Below are 23,104 nucleotides of genomic sequence, written 5' to 3'. Positions count from 1 at the left end.
TTCTGTTCCATATGGATTTGTGCTGCTTAGTCGTCCTTCTGATCAGCTACAAACTTTCTCAGCTAGTAATTTCAATCTTAAGGATATATAGTGTTGATATAGTACAGCCACCCAATTCTTTATTACCGTATTTACACAATTGTAAGTCGAGCACTTTTTTTAAATTTGAAAATCTGAAGCGGGGGGTCGACTTACAATCGAAACCGAAACATGGCACTGGCAAAAAAGCGACACCAACGGGAGCTACAACGTAGTTACAATATTTTGTTATCTCTATGGTACTACCCGTATCTTTTCGCTATCCCGCGTGTTTGTTCTCTTTTTGGAACGGTTTTTCAACATTTTTGATAGTTTTACAGTGCACGCAACACTCATGGGTGAGGTGTCGATAGTTGATGGAAGCGCCACTGTTCCCATTTGCGGCGGCACCCTCAGAACGGCGGCGCATGCGGGGAGTATCGGTAGTTCATGGAAGAGCAGACACCGCGCGCGGGTTTCTCTTTCTCTGTTGAAAGGCATTGGCATTGGTTTGACGCGTTCCACTTGACTGCCGGCTACGTGCTACTTCTATGCTTCCTCAGTCGTCATGAGTGCTCCAGGCCCACTAATCATTCGGCACTCGTTCACAGCAGCGTTCAAGGGGGCTGCCATCCTTTCCGCCGAAGAAACAAATCACTGCACAGTGGGCCGAAAGTCGATGTTTCTGAACGGGTGGTGCGAGAGTGGCGACTGCAGCGAAGCGAAATTTCCACCTGTGACGGCAAGTGAGAAATTACCGACGTGCCGAAATCTGGACGCTTTCCGGAGCTGTAGACTAAAGGAGCACTGACACAAAAATTTGAAGTCGAGATAACTTGTGAGATCGTTTTAGTTGGCCACACACACATCGTCTATAAAATATCAGCGGCGAATATCGCTTAGAACATATTTAAAATCAATTTTAAAGTACGTGCGCCCAGCCAACCGCAAAACAGAGCACCTCGCGACATTGACATCAACCGGGATTGTAAATAGCCAAGAAAACGCTACGTCATGTGGCTACGTCACGAATTTTCATTGGCTGCCATGCGGCTTACATGTGCTCTTCTCCTCTGTTGTTGCTTGTTTTAGCTGTTGTACTCGTAGTGGGACGCGTTCCGTGTCGCTGCAACTGCAGTTTTTGTCGTGTCCATCGGGATATTTCCCACACTATCAGCTTGACTGCGCTGCCACAACGTTCAACGCCGATTTGGTGTGTCTTACCATCGATCGTGGCCGATGCGAGGGTTTTGTTGAGGTTCGTCCTCGCCATCGCCGGCCGCAATATCTGAGTCGCTAAGTGATTGGCCACGTCTAAAGCGCGAGACACATAGCGCGATTTTCCGTGCGATCTGTAGTACGGCGCGTCGTGTGCGACTTGCCGCATGCGGCGATTCGGGACACATGGTACAATTGAGCGAGCGGCGGTCCAGAACCGGCGCCCCTGCGTGGAAGTTCGGAATCCTGCGTAACTTCGAACAGAAAGTGAAAGCAACCGTATTTGCACAGCTATCTTGTTTGAAACAAACGATGACAATATAAACACGTCTATGCGAGCACTCTAGACGTGTTTCCGCAAGGCCGCGTTAGCAGTATCGGATCCGTTGACAGCCGCCGATTGCCAAGAGCCGGCAGGCATAGCTCGCTGGGCCATCGAATCCGACACCGGTTGCGCTTGTGACACGATCGCTTGCAGCTCGTATAACGAAGCGCCTATGTTAGTCGGCACAACGTGTACACAGTTATGTCACGCTTAAATTGCAGCACATTTGATTTCTTTGGCGCGAACAGAAGCGAACGAGCATGCCAAGCGAGCTTTGCGATCGCTGGGAGACGATGTAGGCCTAGCTCGCCGGCCGTCTATCCGGGGCCGAGGGTACTTGCGATGCGTCCACAGCTCGTAATAAAGCGCCTAAATTCGTCAGCGCAATCAATGCCTGAACATTTATGTTTCTCTTAAGTGAAAATACGGTTAGTTTTCCCGGATCCGTTAGTAGCGATGAGTAAACAGGCCAGCCAGGCGAGCCGCTTCGTATACAGTCGCCGACCGTTTATTCGGACCTCACGGGGACTGCGAAAATGTCCGAATAAACAGGTGTCCGAAAAAGCAGATTAAGAAAAAAAAAAATGAAATCCTTTATTTCCACGCACTTATTCGGGCTCGGCAGTAGCCTTGGAAGAAATCGTGAATGCGCCGTTGCACGCTGTTCCGTTTACGCGCAATCAGATAAGCCTGAATCTCGGAGAGGGTCGTACGGTCACTATTGGCGGCTGAAAGCACAGTCACTGCTTGTACACGCTCCGCATGCGACGGCAGCGTAGCACATGGTGCGTCATCTTCCGACTCTGAGTCATCGTCCGGCGGTGCAGCAGAAACCTAACGAATGATCTTGCCGTCGTCGAGTTCTGCGCATGTCAATACAGCAGTGTCAGCACCTATGAAACTGTCAAATGAGACGGTGTCCGGAATCGCAATGCCACCACTGCGCAGGTCTCGGCAGAACATTTTCCGCGTCAGTAGGGAGCACATCGGAAGGCGACAAATCTTAGGCCTCCCGGCACCCGCTTGCCGGCATTCCCCAGCGCAGTCTGCGCGGGCACTGTCGGCGCCATTAGACCCTTGACGCGATGTTTACGTATGCCGCGTTGGATCACCGAAACCTCGACAAAGCACACAAAGCAAACACCACCGTGCCGACACCTGTCGCACAAACGAAAAACGCGGCCTGCTCGCAGCGTCTTGCGCGAGGAAACAAATCAGCTGCTGGATTGTCTTGACATGGCTTACTAAGCTGAAACCGGAACTGCTGCAGAGCCGCTCTATCTAACCAGGTAGAAACCAATGCCTCCTTTACTAGATGCCTGCCGCGTCGCTAGTCTTCCTATTGGAGCGGAGGTTCCCATAGTTCAAGGTAGTCGCGGAGAGACGGCGCTCGCAGCCGACCCACTTCCTGTTGCGGAGGAAGTGACGATTACTAGGCTGGCGCGCGCTAGACCAATGGGTTGACGAGAGACTGTGGGTCCTGTGCCTCCGGGATCGCATCAGACGCCGCTAAAATCTCGGAGGCATGGCTACGTGATTTAGGTTTGCAGCGGCCACCGCAGCTAGCGCTCGCAGCCGACCCGGGTTAACCTGGGTGGGGAAGAGTAAAGAGGAAAGGGGCAGGAACCAGCTTCTCGGCTCACGCGGCAGGCATCTAGTAAAGGAGGCATTGGTAGAAACGATGATGATGAGCGGGGATTTCTAGTAGCACCACTTCGTGGGGCAGCAAGGAAGCTCCGTTCAAAATAAAAATGGCGTTCAGCAAGTCGAACCATGCACCGGTCAGAGTCGGTGCATGGTGCTCTCGACCGAGTTAGCTAAAGGAGTGTCCGAAAAATCAGACGAGAGGTTGCAAGGTGTCCGAACTTTCGGCAGTTGTTATACATTATGGTCTATGGGGAGAATGGCGGTGCCGCGAAGCTGACCGAACAATCGGGCATGTCCGAATTTTTGGAGTCCGGAAAATCGGTCGGCGACTGTACACACGATTGCTGGCGCGTCTGCGCTTACCGCATCCGAGTAGAAATCACGCCAACGATTTACTATTTCGCACAACGTTTTTTAACTCGCAATCTTTCGAGGTCACTTTATTCTAGGAGTTATTTCGTGTCAGAAACAAATTGTAGCCCATTTATGCGCCGTCGTCAGCGGCGAAAGAGGCCCGCGTTTCGACCAGAAAAAAAAAAAAAACAGACATGATCGGAGCGGCGAGGCGCCCGCTCGCCGGCCCCGCCCCGCCGGGTCTACCACGTCACCATGACGTTCACGCTACCGGCGCTGTCATTGGCTGCGGTCGTTCGACCGATGCGGCAGTCGCACGACAGTACGTCATGGCTTTTTGCGAACACGTGACCACTTTGTTTACACTCCCGTTTGCCCCATCTCGTTGCTCTCTGGAACCGAAACTTCGACTGGTCGCTACAAAAAAGACTGCAAATAATTACCTGTCGCGCTCTGAAGTAAATGAGGTTTCATGCCGTTATTACTGGGTCATTAACTACTTATTAAAGCAGAAAAAAACCACGTGGATTTTTTTTGTGTCAGTACTCCTCTAAGCTTGTGGCGTACGTCGCTGAAATGCGTGATCGCTCCCTGCCAATGAAGTGCGACATGGTCATTAAGGACCTGCTCCGCCGTGAGTACGAGTGGCTGGCGGCCGAAGATAGCGAAATTACGCCAACCGGACCTGTCAAAAGAGCCTCCCTGACGGCTGCGTGTGGTTGGGTGCATTCGCCTTGGGCTGCTGTTCCACAAGATGTCGTGGTGCGGTCGTTTGCCAAATGTGAAATTTCGCTGGACGACGACGCGCTGTGGGACCGCAGCAACGATGGCGATGGCAGCACTAGTGAAGACGAGTAGTCCAGTGACCATGTCAGCTACTAATAAATTTTCGTTATCGAATGCGTCCTCGGGTATGCTCTCCATTTTTTTTTTCCTGTCACGCGATATGGGGGGGTCGACTTACAATCGTGTAAATACGGTAATAATTATCACGGGAATGCTGAACAGATGATGTGCCAGTGCCTTGCTTGGAACAGCCTATAAGACCACACGCCACGACTAGCGTGAGCTTATCCTTGCACACTGTTATTAATGCATGAGGATAGAGTGCTTGCACCATATATTAATAAAGATTGGGTGGCTGTGTGCATTCAACTTGTTTAGCGGATGAAATGCTACGACAGGTAAAACTTGTAGCAGCTGAAATGAAAAACAAAGCCAAGGACAGCTTCGGAGGAGGGTGAACTCTTTATTGAAGTGGAAAATTAACTGTGAATTAGCGGTAAATTTGCCTTTATCTTCATCTTTTTATATGACAATAAAAGGAAACAGCAATTTGAAGTTGCTTGATTCCTACTACAGTCGACGACCAATAATTGTATTTGTTGTATTTTCTCAGCGTAATTCGAGGCTTCAGTGAATAGGCATAAGCCTGTCTCATGCAACCCCGCAGGGGCGTCTGCGTAAGCAGGTGTTTGGTGTGTTGCGACACCACGTACCCGAGCACACGAGGCTTGGACCCTCCCGCGTGTAGCCGTGCGCTTCTTAGCCGTGTCTGGAGAAAGGGGGATCCTGGAGGTTGAGCCGATGCTGGGTGTCTGGACCTTTAAGGCCCCCCGGCGGAGGCAACACACCTCTTTGGCCTCTGCTTCACATAGACGGCACCTCTAGACTGACCCACCTGGAGGAAATCTGCAGTCGCCTTTTCCTGTCCCTCTATTGAATCTTTTGCTTTCCCTCTCGCTATCTCTTCTTTCCTGTCTTCTTATCACTTCTTCTCACTTCCGAATTTCTAGGCGGCAAGGGTTAACCTGGTGTATGTATCCAACCTTGGGTATGTTATATTAGGTTATAGTGGCTACGTACAGCTGGCGTCTGCGTTTCCTCCCGGACTCGTGGCGTCCCCTTGTTGGGCTCGGTGGTGGGCGGCTGGCGTAGCTACCGAAATAAATGAATTCTGCTTGGCTAACACGTCATTCCCCCCCCCCCCCCTTTCCGATCGTCCTCCTTCAATAAGAGGGCGCACCGAAGAAACTTTTCAACTATTCAGCCAGCACAAAGAAACTTTCCCCCGCTACCATGTAATACACAGTCAAGATCCTGAAAAGACAGTCAGAACTATCTCACCTTTCATCGTAGCTAAATGCCTTACCGAAACACTAGGTGCTGGCTACAAAGTGACGAAACTGAGCAGTGGCGACCTTCTTCTTGAGGTCCGCGACACTCTACAGCATGGCAAACTCTCCAGTCTCTTAGCGTTCCGTAATGTGAAAATCACTGTTACCCCCCACCGATCACTAAACACGTCTAAAGGAGTCGTCTCTGATGATCTGTTGAGCCTAAGCGAGGAAGAGCTCCTGGAGAGTGGGAAAGAACACAATATGATTCAGGTGCAAAGAATAAAGATCAAGCGAGACAACCAAGATATCCCAACTAAACATCTCATCCTCACCTTTGCATCCAGCGTTTTACCAGAAACTTTAGAAACAGGATATACCAAACTTCGAGTCCGGCCTTACATCCCAGACCCCCGAAGATGCTTCAAGTGTCAGAGATATGGCCATGGTTCGCAAAGCTGCCGTGGCCGACTGACCTGTGCAAAGTGTGGCGAACACGAACACGAATCCAACAACTGTAATGGCACACCCCACTGTCCCAACTGTGACGGTGGACACGCAGCATACTCTCGAACCTGCCCCACATGGAAAAAAGAAAAAGACATAACAATGAAAATCAAAGAAAACATCTCTTTTCAAGAAGCGCGGAAACGTGTTTCCTTTTTCCATACCTCAGGGTATTCTGTGCGGCGCGCAAGGGGGCAGCGTTGCAGCAGACTCCGGCTCCGGCCCAGCCCACAATGAGCGTGGTTGCGGCCTTGCCACCAGCCCCCCTGGCGTCAGCAGCCAGCGCTGCTGCGCCGTCGCCGAAGGAGGGCCCATCGACCTCTGGGTTGGTGGCCTCCAAGGCCCTGCTTTTCGAGGCAAGGCCTAAGGTGAAAACACCCCGCTCGTGTGAGCGGAAATCCAGCGGCTCCCAAGAGTCGATGGACACAACCCCGAGCCAGAAGGCGCATCTAGCGCTTCGGGAGCGGCGCGAGTCTCGCGACCGCTCCAAAAAAGACAAAACTCGTACCATAATCACGGGGCCTGAAAAGGCTCCGTAAGTCATTCCTCTGACTTGACTCCTCTTGACACACAGCATAAAAACACGAACAATATGGCTACACAAATAATACACTGGAACGTTAGAGGTCTTATCCACAACCTCGATGACATTAAAGAACTCTTACACAAACATAAACCAAAGGTGCTGTGTGTTCAGGAGACACATCTTAAATGCACACAAACAAACTTTCTTTGTCAGTACGCCATCTACCGTAAAGACCGCAACGAGGCGAATACCTCGTCTGGCGGTGTAGCAATAGTTGTAGACAAATCCGTAGCTTGTCACCAGGTCGCCCTTCAGACGCCCCTTGAGGCAGTGTCAATTCGGGCAATTCTTTTTAATAAATTGATCACTGTATGTTGCTTATACATACCCCCTAATTTTCATCTGGAAAAAAGCTATTTTTATAACCTAATTGACCAGCTTCCGGACCCTTAAATACTCGCAGGTGATTTTAATGCCCACCACACCATGTGGGGAGACTCGCGATGTGACGCGAGAGGCCGTTTCATTGAAAATTTTCTTGTGAACTCCGGTGCATGCCTCTTCAACAAGAAGGAGCCAACTTATTATAATATCCATAATAATTCATATTCATCAATAGACCTGTCTATTGGCTCGGCCTCAATTTTCCCGGACTTGCAATGGCATGTAATAAAAAATTCCTATGGAAGCGACCACTTTCCTGTAATGTTAAATTCAATGCCTCAACATGAATGCCCCCTACATACACCCCGGTGGAAACTAGCCTCCTCCGAATGGAATGATTTTAAGGAAGCAACTTACTTATCACGAGATCTTATTGCTGATTTTAACATAGACAATGCAGTAGCATATTTTACTTGTTTTATAATCGACGCAGCTGAAAAGTTCATTCCCCAAACACAAGGTCTCTCTTGTAAAAGACGGGTACCCTGGTGGAATGAACAGTGCAGACTGGCACGAAAGAAGCAAAACAAAGCATGGGGTCTGCTGCGTCGCTCCCCGACTGCAGAAAACCTCACTGAATTTAAACTGGCTAAATCGCAAGGAAGGCGCACGCGTAGACAGGCAAGGAGGGCTAGCTGGGAGAAGTTTCTCTCGGGCATCACTTCCTACACTCAAGAATCGAAAGTTTGGAATGGTGTAAGAAAGATAAAGGGGCAACAAATTCACCCTCTGCCCTTAGTGGACGACCAAGGGACTACCTTGGAGGACCAGGCAAACGCTCTGGGCGAACACTTCGAACATGTATCAAGCTCCACACATTACACAAAATCATTCCTCAAATATAAACACTTAGCTGAACTTAAGACACTTGATCGTAAATGCCGTCCGGATGAACCATATAACCGTCCTTTTAACATTGCCGAGTTTAAAGCTGCATTGAGCACATGTAGAAGCTCTGCACCGGGAGCTGACAGAATCATCTATGACATGATTAAGAACTTACACGAAGACACACAAATGACACTCCTGGCACTTTTCAACTACAGTAGAACCCCGCTGTTACGTTCCTCACTGCTGCGTTTTCCCGGCTGCTACGTCGTTTTCATCCGGTCCCGGCATAGCTTCCATAGGATTCAATGTATAAGGAACCCCGCTGTTACGTCGTAGCTGTGAAAACGTTCCCGCATGATACGTCGCAACTTGGCACCCCGAACCCGCCTGGGCTGAAGTAGGCAACGCGCTCCAACCGCCATTTTGGCTTTTGACTAGTTTTGGCTGGGCTTGGCCGGGCTTGGCTATGGAACTGGCTGCAAAAAGCCGCACGGCAGTTCGAGAGGCCGCACTAAGTGGCCATTCGTGAAAAATGCTCTCACTATCATCACTGTGATTAGGGTCACCGCATGGTTGTTGGACGGGTCGACTCACGGAGGAAGGAAACTCGGGAGAGGCCCTCACGTCACTCTTTGTGAAGCAAAAGTGAAACCGGAAGTTGGCGTTGCTAGTGGCGTTGCTCCGCCTACCGGGACAGCTCTCCTCTCTTGTTTACATTTCTCCCACGCCGCGCCGCGCGCAACCGGGCTGCTCGGACGCGCGCGCTCCGCAGCAATACTAAACAGTCGTTAGCAGGTTAGCATGATTACGCCAAAGAGGGCAAAATTTCCCGCGGATATTCCTTCGTCCGTTGCCATTGCCGTGGCGCGGTGACGACGAGGAGCACGAGCCGCATGATGCCGGACAGTGGCCAAATCCTAGCTTTGGAGAAGCCGTCGCGGCTCTAGACCTCTGCAGGTACGTCGCACCTCACAGCGACGCTGACAGCAATGCGGCCTTCCAAGCTATTGAGAAACGTGTGGCGATTTCTACCGAGCGAAAGAAACGGCAAACCATCATTATAGGCTTTTTTAAGTCCTAAGCGCACTCTGTGGAAATAAATTGTCTATAGTTGAAGCTGCCCTTTTTTTCATTCATTTTCGGAGCTTTCCTCACTGTTGCGTTTTCTCGGCTGTTACGTTTTTTTCCCCCGGTCCGGTGAAAAACGTATGAACGGGTTTCCACTGTATATCTGGGCTGCCGGATACCTCCCATCCTCATGGAAGGAAGCTATTGTTATTCCCGTCTTGAAGCTGGGTAAAGACCCTTCCTTGGTGGCAAGTTATCGCCCGATAGCTCTTACAAGTTGTCTTTGTAAGCTATTCGAAAAAATGATTAATTGTAGACTAATACATTTCCTTGAACTGAACAATATGCTTGATCCCTATCAGTGTGGCTTCAGAGAAGGGCGGTCCACAACTGATCATCTTGTACGCATTGAAGCAAATATCCGCGGTGCATTTTTACATAAACAGTTCTTCTTATCGATATTCCTCGATATGGAGAAGGTGTACGACACGACGTGGCGATACGGGATCTTGCGAGACTTGTCGGGGATGGGCATCCGTGAAAATATGCTGAACACAATAGAAAGCTATCTCTCCAAACGTACCTTCCGCGTGAAAATCGGCAATGTATTGTTGCGACCTTTTATACAAGAAAATGGTGTACCTCAAGGAGGTGTGCTTAGCTGCACACTCTTTATCGTGAAAATGAACACCCTTCGTGCTTCATTACCGCCAGCCATTTTTTTATTCTGTTTACGTAGATGATATACAAATAGGCTTCAAATCCTGCAACCTTGCAGTGTGTGAGAGGCAAGTACAACAGGGCTTGAACAAAGTATCTAAATGGACAGACGAAAACGGATTTAAAGTGAACCCGAAAAAAAGTTCTTGTGTGCTTTTCACAAGAAAGAGAGGCCTCGTTGCAGATCCTAATATCGAAATGTATGGCCAGCAAATCCCTGTGAACAAAGAGCACAAGTTCTTAGGTATCATACTTGACTCTAAACTAACATTTATACCACACATAAAGCATCTCAAGGTGAAATGCTTAAAAACAATGAACTTACTGAAAATTTTATCCCATACAACATGGGGCAGCGACAGAAAATGTTTGATGAATCTTCACAAAAGCCTCATTCGATCACGATTGGACTACGGTGCCGTGATTTATCATTCTGCAGCCCAGAGCGCGCTAAAGATGCTAGATCCGGTTTACCATTTAGGAATTCGATTGGCCACTGGCGCTTTCAGAACAAGTCCCATTGAAAGTTTGTATGTCGAATCAAATGAGTGGTCACTCCATCTCCAGAGAACATACATCAGCCAAACATATTTCCTGAAAGTCCACTCTGGTCCTGAACATCCGTGTTTTAATACCCTTAACGATATGACATATGATACACTCTTTCGTAATCGTTCCTCTGTAAGACAGCCCTTCTCATTTCGTGTGAGGGAGCTTAGTGTTAAAATGGATGTCCCAATCCTCAAACATCGCCTAATGCCTCCAGCTAAGCTGCTACCTCCTTGGGAGTGGCAGATGATACAATGCGATATATCTTTCATGCAAGTTACAAAACACGCTCCAGAGATTGAAATTCAAATGCATTTCCGGGAACTCCAATACAAACACTCCTGCATGCAGTTCTACACAGACGCATCGAAGTCACGCGAGGGGGTGTCATATGCAGCCAGCGGCCCATCGTTCTCGGAATCCGATGTACTGCATCCGGAAACAAGCGTCTTTACGGCTGAGGCCTACGCACTACTGTCGGCTGTAAAGCATATAAGGAAAACAAAACTAAAAAAATCTGTTATATATACGGACTCTCTAAGCGCTGTGAAGGCTTTGATGTCATTTTGTAAGCACAAAAATCCAGTAATCAATGAACTATATTCCGTCCTATGTAAAGCGTATATATGTAACCAGCATGTCATCATATGCTGGGTGCCGGGTCATAGGGGCATTGAAGGTAACGTTCTGGCGAATCAGATGGCCACATCAATTGCATCGTATTCTGTTCATCCTAACGCGGCAGTCCCTGTTACAGATCTGAGACCCTTCTTGCACAGGAAACTGCGAAACTACTGGCAACGTTTGTGGGACAGGGAAACAAATAATAAGCTGCACGTAATAAAGCCACAATTAGGGTTCTGGCCTTCTGCAATAAAATCACGCCGGACAGATGTCCTATTCTGTCGTCTTAGAATAGGACACACATTTGGCACCCATAACCTTTTACTCACCGGAAATGACCCTCCAACCTGTGACAGATGCGGGGAGAGGCTGACCGTGCTCCACGTCCTCCTGGAGTGTCGGAAAGCCGAATCTGAGAGAAGGAGACATTTTTCCTTAGCATACCGTCAACAGATTCCTCTTCATCCTGTAATGTTTCTCGGTCCAGAACCGCTTTTTAATACAAAGACTGTCCTAGGTTTCCTCAGAGATGTCGTCCTACACGTTATTAGTCCCATACATTCGTAGCGCTTCCTCTCTTGAGAGGATGCCGCTGTGACAGTCATACAGTATAGCACATGCCTCCAGGCCCTTGTGTTTCAAGGGCTCTGGCGAGGCAGTAGTGCTCCAGGTAATTTTACCATCTCACATATCTTTTCTAATGCATCATTCTCTCACGATGGATTTTATTGCTCATAGAACATGTCATTATCATCGACATAATCTTATAACAGATAGATTTTACGCACTCTAGAGCGACTATTTTTTAAGGCCCCTCTACAGCCACGTCACATCAACCTCATTGAACTCATAACTACATTGCGAATTCATCAACACCGGCTTGGCGCTCTTTGGCCACACCTGGCCCTTGCGCCAATAAAAACCAAACATTCATTCATTCATTCTCATGCAAGGCCAGCGCCTGCTAAACCTTCAAGGAAAAAAGAAAAATGCAAGCCTCACAAGAGCAAATAAACGAGGTCAATATACAGTCGACTACCGATCATTCGGGCTCCACAGCGAACATAAATAAGTCCGAACTATTGAATTTCCGAAAAAAAAAACGAATGTACCAAAAAAATATTTAATTTACATTTTAAGCCCCGTGCGAGGAAGAAGTGATCGATTCATTGCTGCACGCACTTCCGCTTACGGGCAACAAAGTCCACCTACATTCTGCCAGTTTTCTGTTGTCTCTGTACACCGATGCAAGTACTGCAAAGGCTTGAGTCAGATCTGCATGTGAAGGCTCCGAGGCACGCAGCACATCATCGTCACCTGAGTTTAAGTCGCTGTTTGGCAGTGGGAGAACTTGCTCAATTGTTTCGTCATTGATCAGTTTGGTGCACGACGACACCGCGCTGTAGACGTCTGCAAAGTCTTCAAATGTAACGGCAGGAATCGGCACACCGCACTATAGCAGGTCATCAACTATGTCTGCATTTAAGCTCGTTGTTGAATGCAACAATTGAGGCTCTTCAGTTGCAGTCAGACTGCGAGGGCACTGTTCTTGCCATTTCATGTGCACTGTCAATAACTTCATGAGAAAGACTTCTTGGAGTCAATAGAGCGCTGGCTGGAGCGCATACTAAACAAACAAGCTCAGAATAGTGGGGCGCTGTCTGGAAGGCAAATTCAACAAACAAGAGCGGGCCATGCATGGTGGTGCCGGAATAAATGTAATCATAGAGTTTCTCACTATAACACCTAGAGGGAAATCTGGCGCCACAGTCTATGGGAGTCTCTTAAGGGGGGACGCGGGTTTTACATAGAAAAATGGCCAAAAAATCAATTTTTTTGAAAATTACATTTTCTGTTTCTATAACCCTTTTTCTATCTGATACCCAAATATCGTCCCTGTAAACCACCAAGAAGTGCTCTAAAAAATTCGTTTTATTAGCCAAGGTGGCAAAAAATCCCGCGGAAATCAAGAAAGAACAGCGTTTTTCAGGCCACAATATCTCCGGAACGGCGCGACCGAGCGCCGCCATCTTGGTCTCGTTGGAAAGTGCATTTCTCCATCTTCAAGTTTGCCGCTTCAGCAATCTCCTCCATACAGAAACAAGCGCACAAAAAGCAAATGATTGAAGGTCGTGCCGGAGTCTGTGATTGACTGCGCCCGCCACATGACACCAGTGCGGTTTGCCATTGGTTCGGCGCTCGCGTCGTCTGCTCAGCTCTTTGCACCTCGCGAGTTTGAGGTCTCCACTCGCCGTAATCTCGACGTGTCGAAAGGGGCGCTACGCGGACATCGCAGTAGCGTGGCCGATCCCTACGCTTGTGGACGTTTCAGACTCGCGGCTAAGCATTCCGAGCAACGGCGACGCGGACTTTGCGACCAAGATTCACGCGCGGAATCCTCGGACATGCGGCTAAGCCTTTCAGCACTCGGTGTTTTGAATTCGTGACAAATTCGTATCGCGCACGCAATCCTCGGAAACGCGGCTAAACATTTCGCGCATAGGGAGTCTCCGACTCGGCGATCATGCACATTGCGTGGGGACTTCTCGGACCGTCACCTAATCGTTTTGTGCATCGGCGCCTCCGACTGCGCGAACAAGCGTATCGAGTGTCGATTCCTCGAGCCCGCGGCTAGGAATTTCGCGCGTCAGCACGTAGGACTGCGCGAAGGCGCGCGTCGAGTGTCGGCTCCTCGCGCCCTCGACTAAGAATTCCGCGAGCGCGTCGAGTGTCGACTCCTCGAGCCCACGACTAGGCATTTCGCGCGTCGGCACCTTGGACTGCGGAATAAGCGCATCGAGGGTCGACTCCTCGAGCCCTCTCGAGCCCTCGGACTGCGCGACTAAGCACATCGCGCGTCAGCACTTTGGACTCGCAACCAAGTACATTGCGCGTTCACTCTATTATCATATTGTCGCGATAGCTCGTAACAATGTCTATCATACCACCCCTTCATAAAGAGAACCTCATCATGAGCTCTGTTCACTAGGCCCCTTGGGCTGGCACACACCTGGCTGCAGAAGTGATTGAGGCATCATACGAAAGTAAAATTCTGGAAAGCACCCAGCAGCTGCATATCTATCACTGGCTCTCTGATCCTAAGTTCCACAGCCACTGTCAGGTGAAGATGACTTGGAAGGCTACTTACACTCGGAGCCTTCATTCAGTAACATGGTCAATTCTAAAAAAAAAAAAAGATGCCTCACTGAGTGTAATGGAGACTGCTATCAATCAGGCAGCCTGCATGTACAACACTGGAACTATATTCATGCCCACACAGAGTTCTACACTTCGGTTTGAAACCCAGGCACCATGCTCTTTGTAGAGCATGGTGCCTAATAAAGTTTCTTGTGCTAGTTCAGTGGCCAGTGTGCTATTATTTTGAGAGTGTGCAGTCGCACATTTAGTATGGCCATTCTTACAAAACATAGAGCTTCAAAATGGTGCCATTTGTATTGCTGTAGATTCACTTCAGCAAAAGCTACATTTGTTTGAAACTTCAAATGCGTTTATTTCAGTTCGATGTTTTTCGATGTTCGATGTTGTTTGATGTGTACTCTGCCTTACGGGTCTCCTTTCTGGGTTGTTTTTGGCCAAAAATGACAAGGGTGGTATCATTTTATTCGTATTGAAATGATCTGGGGGGTGATGCTATTTTTATTACTCTTGCACCGTCATGAAAATTACATTCAGGTATAGTAATCGCTGCTAATTAGAAAAGAATGTTCATAATAAATGTAAGATTGTTTTCTTGTCCGCAAAATGCTTCCAAATGAATAAAAATAGCATCACCCCCTACAGTAGGTCTTTAGCAATGGTGTCATGCATTTAGTTTTTGGTTTAGCAAGACTGAATCATCAAAAAGCCCCGTAACGAGTTTGAAATTAATTTGACTTCAGACCTCAATATTTTTTGAACTGCTACAGCTATCAAAAATCTAATTACAGATCTGAAATCAGCACGAAAAATTACCTCAGACAATGGAGTTTATTAAAGATTCACCCAAAAATAAGAAAAATTTTTAGGACCCACGTCCCCCCTTAAGGGGCGCTGTGCCATCATGGAAATGACGGTATATATGTCTGCAAGGCTTGTGTTTGCTGGTGTTGTAAGAGGCTTCGTCTAAAACGTGTATATGGCAACACAAATAATGCGTTCTTAGAGTAAAATCTTCATAAAATGTTTCCATTCACGCATATTACATCTTCCAGTGAAGTGTACTCATCTAAAATGCATAACCAAGCGAATAAAAGCAAGAACAGACAAACTGTTCCAAAGCGAGCACGAATCTTGTCGTCTGTCCTCCAAATTTAGCAGCCCGCTGATACTTTTTACGTTTCATAAAATTGTACATGCAATAACAAGTTCTCATAGTTAAACAAAACATGTTTTTGTGTAATAATAAAGCTAAAACAGCTTTTCACATTCTGTTTTAGCAGAAAATTAGTAATTGTGACAGACAAAACAGTGTTTTCCTGGCTCTCCGAGAACGATGCCAATCCGAAGTCACAATATACCGGCATTCCCATGCATACCACAGCGCAGCAGCACCAGATTTCCCTCTAGGTAATATGGTGAGAAACTCTATGGACGTGATGATTGCAATGTTGACGCAACCTCACAATTTTGGCAAAGCCTCCAAGATCTGCATTTGCAGTTAAATCTCTGAGGTGTAGTGCTGTGACCAAAGCAAGGCCTCAGGGATTACCATATAGTGTGTAATCTCTGAGGCCATACTTGATGTCCTGTCAAGATTGCCAGAGGAGATAATGGCGGCAGAATTGGGATACACTGCGGCCACGGACGGAGTCCGGATAATCGAACGTAGAGCTGGCGGCTGTCCGAAATAGTGGTCTCTATACATTAAGTCTATGGGGCCATTGGCAGTGCTGCGAAGTTGTCCAAATTACCGAGCATGTTCGGATTATCGGTGTACACTTTATCGGTCGGCGACTGTATAATGAAACATTTCCGAAAGTACCAACTTATACAGAGCTTCCTATTTGCACAAGGGCACTAAGTTACTGCTCCAGAGCATTCTTTTCTTGCTCCAAAGCGCAAATTTTTCTGCTCTAAAATCATATTTCTGCTTCTAACTGCAAACAAATGTTCATATCGAAATTTGTGGGGATGCATCTTCTCATAGCCATCCTTGTTGTAAGGGGTATATTTTTGAAATGTTGATCTGAATGCTTATATAATTCCAGAAAGTGAAACACTTCAAGCTTGCTGAGGGTGTGGATCAGGCGTTCCAGGAGAAGAAATACCTGGGTGGTGTGGATCCATCTCAAGTGGACTCCTGTTACCCGGCGATCATTCAGTCTGGTGGCAACTACAATCTCAAGTTCAGCGTAGTCAGGTTGGTCTATACTGTGGGTTTGGAGTTGTGTTGCAAGCGTCGTTAAGCTTCAGTGTCTTATACTTTGATTCATACCTGCCAATAAATTTTTCTAAAGTTTATGGATTTAGGCTCATTCTACAATTTTATAAAGGTTGCATCAAACACTAAGAAAAATTCTGTTTGCGAAGATGTTTTAGAGGTGTTGAAAGATGGAGTGACAAAAGGTTACAATGTATGCATACAGTGGAACCCCGATTATAGGACTTGATCAACAACAGTGAGGTCTTAGGTCTATAATACAGGGTTTCACGCAACAGAGTTGCAGGAGCTTCAATCTAAATTGCAACATACATTGCTTATACAATAATACCTTGTTGATTCGGATTTTACGGGCTGGAAAAATGACTGAATTAACCGACAGCCAAATTATTGAGGGTATCAAGAAAACAATAGATGAATGCTTACTACGCCAATGCGCCTTTATTTACTGGATAAATTTGCAACCCTTACTTCTATTTTGCACAAATTCTGTGCAGAAATGGCAATTCTCATCTCATGACTGATCAATGCTCTCCTCAGCGAGGGCCTTGGGACTTCCTTCACAGTGCAACTCGTTTGACCATGGTGCCAGACCATCTTCATGCGAGTAGACATGCTTTTCACTGCCACGCGCACGTCCACATTATTTTTTCACCAGTGAACTGGTCAGCAACAGATCGTCCGTCCATCGCAATGTAGTTGCGGGTTTGATGCCAACTTCTGGGCCACGGTAGAATTGGGCTTCATCCTTGACAGCGTCTGCCAAGTTTCTGACATTGTGCGCATATTGCACTGAGCAGGGTGTCTACCAACCGGGAAAAGTAGGAATTCTCAGAGATTTTGAATAGTCTGGAAATACTCGGCGAAAAAACAGGGAATTTGTGCTCCTATCAGGGAAAATTAGCTGTAATTTGATTGAAAGTGAACGGGAGTCGTGCTAATACTGGCTTGAGTAACAGAGGAATCGTAACAAATTGTCTTTGACACCATGTCGTCGGCTGGAGGAGTTGCCAGTGTACATTCAATGACAGATTTTCCGTGTGCCTGACTTTTGGGACATGCCCGATAATTTTGATGGCTTTGCAGCACCACCACGTACCCTGTAGAGTCAATGTGTAAGAACGTATGAAATTTCAGATGCAAGAACCCTTCGCCGTCAGATTTTGTGGACTTTTTTGCCATGACTGCAGGTCCGAAACTGCATTACCATATTTACACGATTGTAAGTCGACCACTTGTTTTAAATTTGAAAGTCTGACGTTGGGGGGTCGACTTACAATCAAAACCAAAACATGGCCCCGCCAAAAAAGCGAGAACAACGGGAGCTACAACGTAGTTACAATTTTATGTTTGCTCTATGGCCCTACCCGTATCTTTTCGCTATCTCGCGTGTTTGCTTTTCGGAAGGGTTTTTCAACATTTTTGAGAGTTTTACAGTGCACGCAACACTCATGGGGGGTGTCAATAGTTGATGGAAGTGCCGCTGTTCCTATTTGCAGCGGCACCCTCAGAACGGCGGCGTTTGTGGGGAGTATCGGTAGTTCATGGAAGAGCAGACACCGCGCGCGGGTTTCTCTTTCTCTGTTGAAAGGCATTGGCATTGGTTTGACGCGTTCCACTTGACTGCCAGCTACGTGCTACTTCTATGCTTCCCCAGTCGTCATGAGTGCTCCAGGCCCACTAATCATTCGGCACTCGTTCACAGCAGCGTTCAAGAGGGCTGCCATCTTTTACGCCGAAGAAACAAATCATTGCGCAGCGGGCCGCAATTTTTCTGAACGGGTGGTGCTATAGTGGCGACTGCAGCGAAGCGAAATTTTCACCTGTGATGGCAAGTGAGGAATTTCCCACGTCCCGAAGTCTGGACGCCTTCCGGAGCTGCAGGCTAAATCTGCGGCATACGTCGCTGAAATGCGTGATCGGTACCTGCCAATGGAGTGCGACATGGTCATCAAACAAGCTCGGATCTTCGCCTTTTAAGCACCTGCTCCGCCGTGAGTACGAGTGGCTGGCGGCAGAAAACCGCGAAATTACGCCAACCGGACCTCTCAAAAGAGCCTCCCTGATGGCTGAGTGTGGTTGGGTGCATACGACGTGGGCTGCTGTTCCACAAGATGTCGTGGTGCGGTCGTTTGCCAAATGTGAAATTTCGCTGGACAACGACGTGCTGTGCAACTGTAGCAACGATGACGATGGCAGCACTAGTAAAGACGAGTAGTCCAGTGACCATGTCAGCTACCAATAAATTTTCGTTATTGAATGCGCCCTCGGGTATGCTCTCCTTTTTTTTTTTTTTTTTTCCCTGTCGCACCATATGGGGGGTCGACTTACATTCGAGTCGACTTACAATCGTGTAAATACGGTACCTCATTGGGTACTTCTTCCCTCCTTTGCACTGCGGCCCTTTGAAGGGCATCGTCCAGTCTGGCAGGAGCTGATAAAAACATGTGGTCTCATCCGCGTTGAAAATATTGTCTTCAAAGTGCGATTCAGCCACCTCTAAAAAACGATCATTGCACCAGGGATCTGCGCCTTCTCTATCAGCAGCCTTTTCCTCGCCCGAGACCACCTACTAAGTTATTCCATTCCTTTGGCGGAAATGAAAAAGCCAACCCACACTGGTGTCGAACCCAGTTATATCAAGTGCATTAGCAAGCACGTGTTCTTTTTCTTGGAGCATTGGGCCAGACACTGGAACGTTTTGCAGTCTGCCATCTTTAAACCACATCAGAACAGATTGGTCCACATTTCGAAGGTTTCCCAGTTGCAGCCGTTTCCTCATAGGAGCGAGTTGCGATTCCCGGTGAAGCTTGACAATCTTGTCTTGGTCTTTGAAAATGGTCGCGATGGTCGATGGGGCAATGCCACGCTATCTGCGCACGTCGATTTGCTTTTTCCCTCCGTCAATTTCCTGCAATACATCCAATTTGTCCTGCAGCGAAAACTACTTTCGCTTCTTGATGCTGTCGCTAGTTGCATTCATCGTTGGATCTTGTGCGAATATCGCCAAAGATTTGTCGTGAAGTTCTTGAAGTTCATGGTAAAGCAGTTGGCACTCGACGTGGTGATGATGATAGCTACTGCACTAGCGGTTTGTTTCACACGAGAGTTGCAGCGCTGTTACTTTTAGCCGAATTCATAATACTGATGTCCCTCAGTTATAAAGTGGAAATGAAACAATGTGCATTATTCTGAAGTATGTGCTCTATTGAAATTCGTAGTTCTGAAATGTTGAAAATATAGGCAATCTGGTGGGGATTTTAAAAATATTCGTAAATTTGAGAAATTCGTTATTGTGGGGTTCGTAGTAACAAGAGTTGACTGAAAAGGTTTCATTATATCATCTCTTCCTAATGGAAGCTTTATGTTCGTAGCACACATTGTTAGCCATTGTCATGATTTTAATATTAATTTTAATCTTATGCAGCTTACAGTGAATCGTTTTTAGGCTTTTTTAGAGCCATGGTACATCTACCATGTCTCACTCGCCTAATAATTTCATGCATAATAGACAATCCATTACTATATGGTGCCCTTTGGCTGTAGCTGGCCCTTGCACCATTATTTATTTTATTTATTTATTTATTTACAGCATACTGCAGGCCGTGTGGCCCAAGCAGGAGGGGCATGGTAACAAATAAAAGTACATGTATAAAAGGCAGAATTGCAAAAATATGAAATTCAAGAAATGAAACAATATAACACGAAACAGCAATGTTAGGAAATACTAATAATATGAGTTTGAATTGATTCAGGTGAGTTCAGATGATGGAAAGGGATGAGGTTCCATTCTTCTATGGTTCGAGGAAAGAATAAAAATTTAAAGAGGTTTGTCCTGGCAACGTAAGGGGAGATAGCGAGGGGGTGGACACGTTCATTGGCAGGTGTTGGCTTTGGAACATTCAATAATTTCTGCTAGTTGTCTGTTCTTTCCAACCTGTGCCTTATTATACCGCATCAATTTCCCATAAACTCGGAGGCATTTGACCATCTACCGGTTGTCACTCATCACGTTTGCTGTCGAGCAGTAACCTCAGGATTGGGAGTAGAACCTGCAAGAGTGCACCCTTGCTGTTTGCAAACCCATGCTCCTTGCTACTTAGAGGCTGGCTTTTCTGCAAAGCTTAGAAGTCCAGTGTCTGTTTTACAGGTGAAATTTTTGCGAGCAGCGTTAAATATTGCAAAAATCGGCACAAAATCACACTTTCTTAGATTATACAGAAATTAAAAACTAAGAACCATGTTTGCTCCCGCACAGCCAGCAATATATTCGATTTGTTTCAAATATTCGTATCCAATCGAATGCAAGCCTTTCTGGATTCTGGGTGTTAAATTTCATAAAAACCCAAGCTGGACAGAGGACATAAATAAGGCATGCACTAAGGTTGCACGATCTGTTGGCTTGCTACAATGGATCCGATGCTGCGTGTCTGTCGGGCTTCTCGGAGAACTGTACTTTTTATTTCTGCACTCGCATCTTAGCTACTGCCTCTTAGTATGGGGAAATGGTAATAAAGCAGATATAGAAATATTACCAGTACTGCAATGGCGAGGCTGTTCGGTTGCTTAACTTCTCAAAACAATACATAGGATCTTCTATATTAATGATGTGCTACAACATTCCTAATATTAGAGAATAATAATTGAAATTTTCAAATATTTGCACACCCGTACTAATCTTTCAAACTCTACATATTTTCCTTGAGGGTCCTTTTAATCATGTTGGTCTCTCTCTCTCTCTCTCCACACAGTGACAAGAATACGTTGCACTTTGGGGCCATCACTTGTGCATTGGGGGCCCGCTACAAGTCTTACTGCTCCAACATCGTCCGCACGCTGCTGGTAAATCCTAGCCAAGAGCAGCAGGATCTCTATGACTTCTTGTTGCAACTTGAAGAAGAAGTGGTTCTTGAGAAACTTCGAGATGGAGTTAAGCTGTGCGATGTGTTTGCAGCTGTAATGGCACGCGTCAACAAGGACCACAAAGAGCTTGCCGACAAGATGACCAAGAATGTTGGGTAAGTGACCTACTCGTGTCAAGTTGGTTTGAATTCTCTGATGGCACCTGTCATAGTGGCTGATGTCTGTGGGTGTGGTGCATACTTGGCTATGAATAAATTTCTATTAAGGCACTTGTGCTACATCATCTTACAAATTTTAGTTATTTTCCTTGATAGAAATATCGCAAATATTTTAGATGAGATCTATTTATTTAAGGGCACAGGGTAGGCCCTATACTTCCCGTGTATTTTGAGCCTTACTTAAGACCCATTTTCTCAGTAACCACTGTGCATACCACATTCGGGTCTGTTTCATTTTATTCGCAGTTATGTCTCCTTGCAATGGAACTAGAACTAAGATTATTTTTCAAATATTAAAACTATTGCAATTTTTTTTATTTTCTGAAGAAAACAGTTAAGAAAAATTGACTATTGAGTATACTTGTACCATTCTAGTTCAGCAGCTGTGCATTGCTCTCTACTTTATGCTGGCTAAACATCAAGTTTTTATAATAATGGGCAAACAAAAAAAAAAACAGTTTCGAGATATTGAAGATCATAGACAAAAAAAAAAATATGTTGACAATTTTTGTTTTTCAAATACAAGATGAACCGAACAATTTGCCTAATAGCCACCAGCCATGTAGTCATCGTCAGATTCAGCTTTTTGCTTCTTTATTTGTCTTGTTTTTCTGGCTTGTTTTGTGGTGTCTTCTGCCTTTCTCTGGGCAAAATACAGTCTGTGACGGACATCTTACCCAACCACGTCACAATGTTGTGCCCTGGCGACATGCCAAATGCCTTCAGTACATTAACTCGGGCCATGCAGCCTTCGTTAAATCTGAGCACAGCATCAAAGGTGGCGGTTCTGAGCATCTGCATTCCGAGAAACACATTGTTCGATGTGTTCCAGCCACCCACATTCAATAAACTGCACTGTGTACTGTGGGGTTCTCACCCGTATGCTCTTGGGACACTGGAACGACAACGCAGTAGTGCAAACAATCAAGGGCATTTATTGCACCTTTCATAGATCAATGCCTGCTAGCCGAGTTGCTATACACAAAACATGCTGATGGGCACGCGACAAATCTAGAAGTCCAACTAACCGCGACCGGATATAGCGAGCGAATATGTTTGCCCCATGCTGGATCCCAACGCCTGGTCGTTCGTGTGTACGGTCACGCGTACGGTGGCGCGTTCAAAGGCGGCCCTGCGAGGCAGTCTCGCAGAGGCATGGATCGGCGCACGCGCGGCACTACTACGCTGCTCGCCGGCCTGCCGCCCAAGAGGGAGCCTTGTCTTTCCCGCACCCAAGTAAACCCGCAGCAGCGCAACACTTGCGCCATCTCTCGCACTGCGCTTGTACCACTCCGACCGCCGCGGGCGCCAGGCCACGTGGCGAAACCGCACTGCAGGAGCTATGCGGGAAAACAAGATATCAGGGGACGCGTGAGAGTCGCGCACCCCCACAGTACCTTTAGGTCGACACATTCTTTTTAAAAACCTGCTAAGCCAGTTTCAATTTTGAAAAATTTTACATGCTAAAGAAATGAGTGATTACCAGGTTGTGCAACGACTAAAGAAAGGGGCCATGACTGCTAATCACTTGGTTTCGAAAATCTAGTCCCTCTGGCTCAATCAAAGCGCTTAAGGGGGGAGGCTACCCTGGAGACCGAAGATATCCATATGAAACTTTCAGGGTACGTTCACACCACCGAACTATGAGGAACTGCAAAGTTTCATGAAGATATGTTTATTGGTTACAGCGTTATT

At 46.8% G+C, this 23,104-nt stretch overlaps 1 protein-coding gene across 2 annotated transcripts in view; it reads left to right on the top strand.

The window, feature by feature from the left end:
• The window catches only part of dre4 (SPT16 homolog, facilitates chromatin remodeling subunit dre4), a 181,650-nt gene that overhangs the window by 37,562 nt on the left and 120,984 nt on the right, over window positions 1-23,104 (top strand). For both annotated transcript variants that reach the window (XM_075702440.1, XM_075702448.1), the window contains exons 7-8: window positions 16,156-16,307; window positions 21,080-21,346. In XM_075702440.1, coding sequence (XP_075558555.1) covers window positions 16,156-16,307; window positions 21,080-21,346 — 419 coding nt within the window. The remainder of the gene's footprint in view (window positions 1-16,155; window positions 16,308-21,079; window positions 21,347-23,104) is intronic.

Source organism: Dermacentor variabilis, chromosome 1 (assembly GCF_050947875.1).
Source record: "Dermacentor variabilis isolate Ectoservices chromosome 1, ASM5094787v1, whole genome shotgun sequence".
In the NCBI taxonomy this organism is placed as follows: domain Eukaryota; kingdom Metazoa; phylum Arthropoda; class Arachnida; order Ixodida; family Ixodidae; genus Dermacentor; species Dermacentor variabilis.
This window is presented reverse-complemented; position numbering and strand designations above follow the sequence as displayed.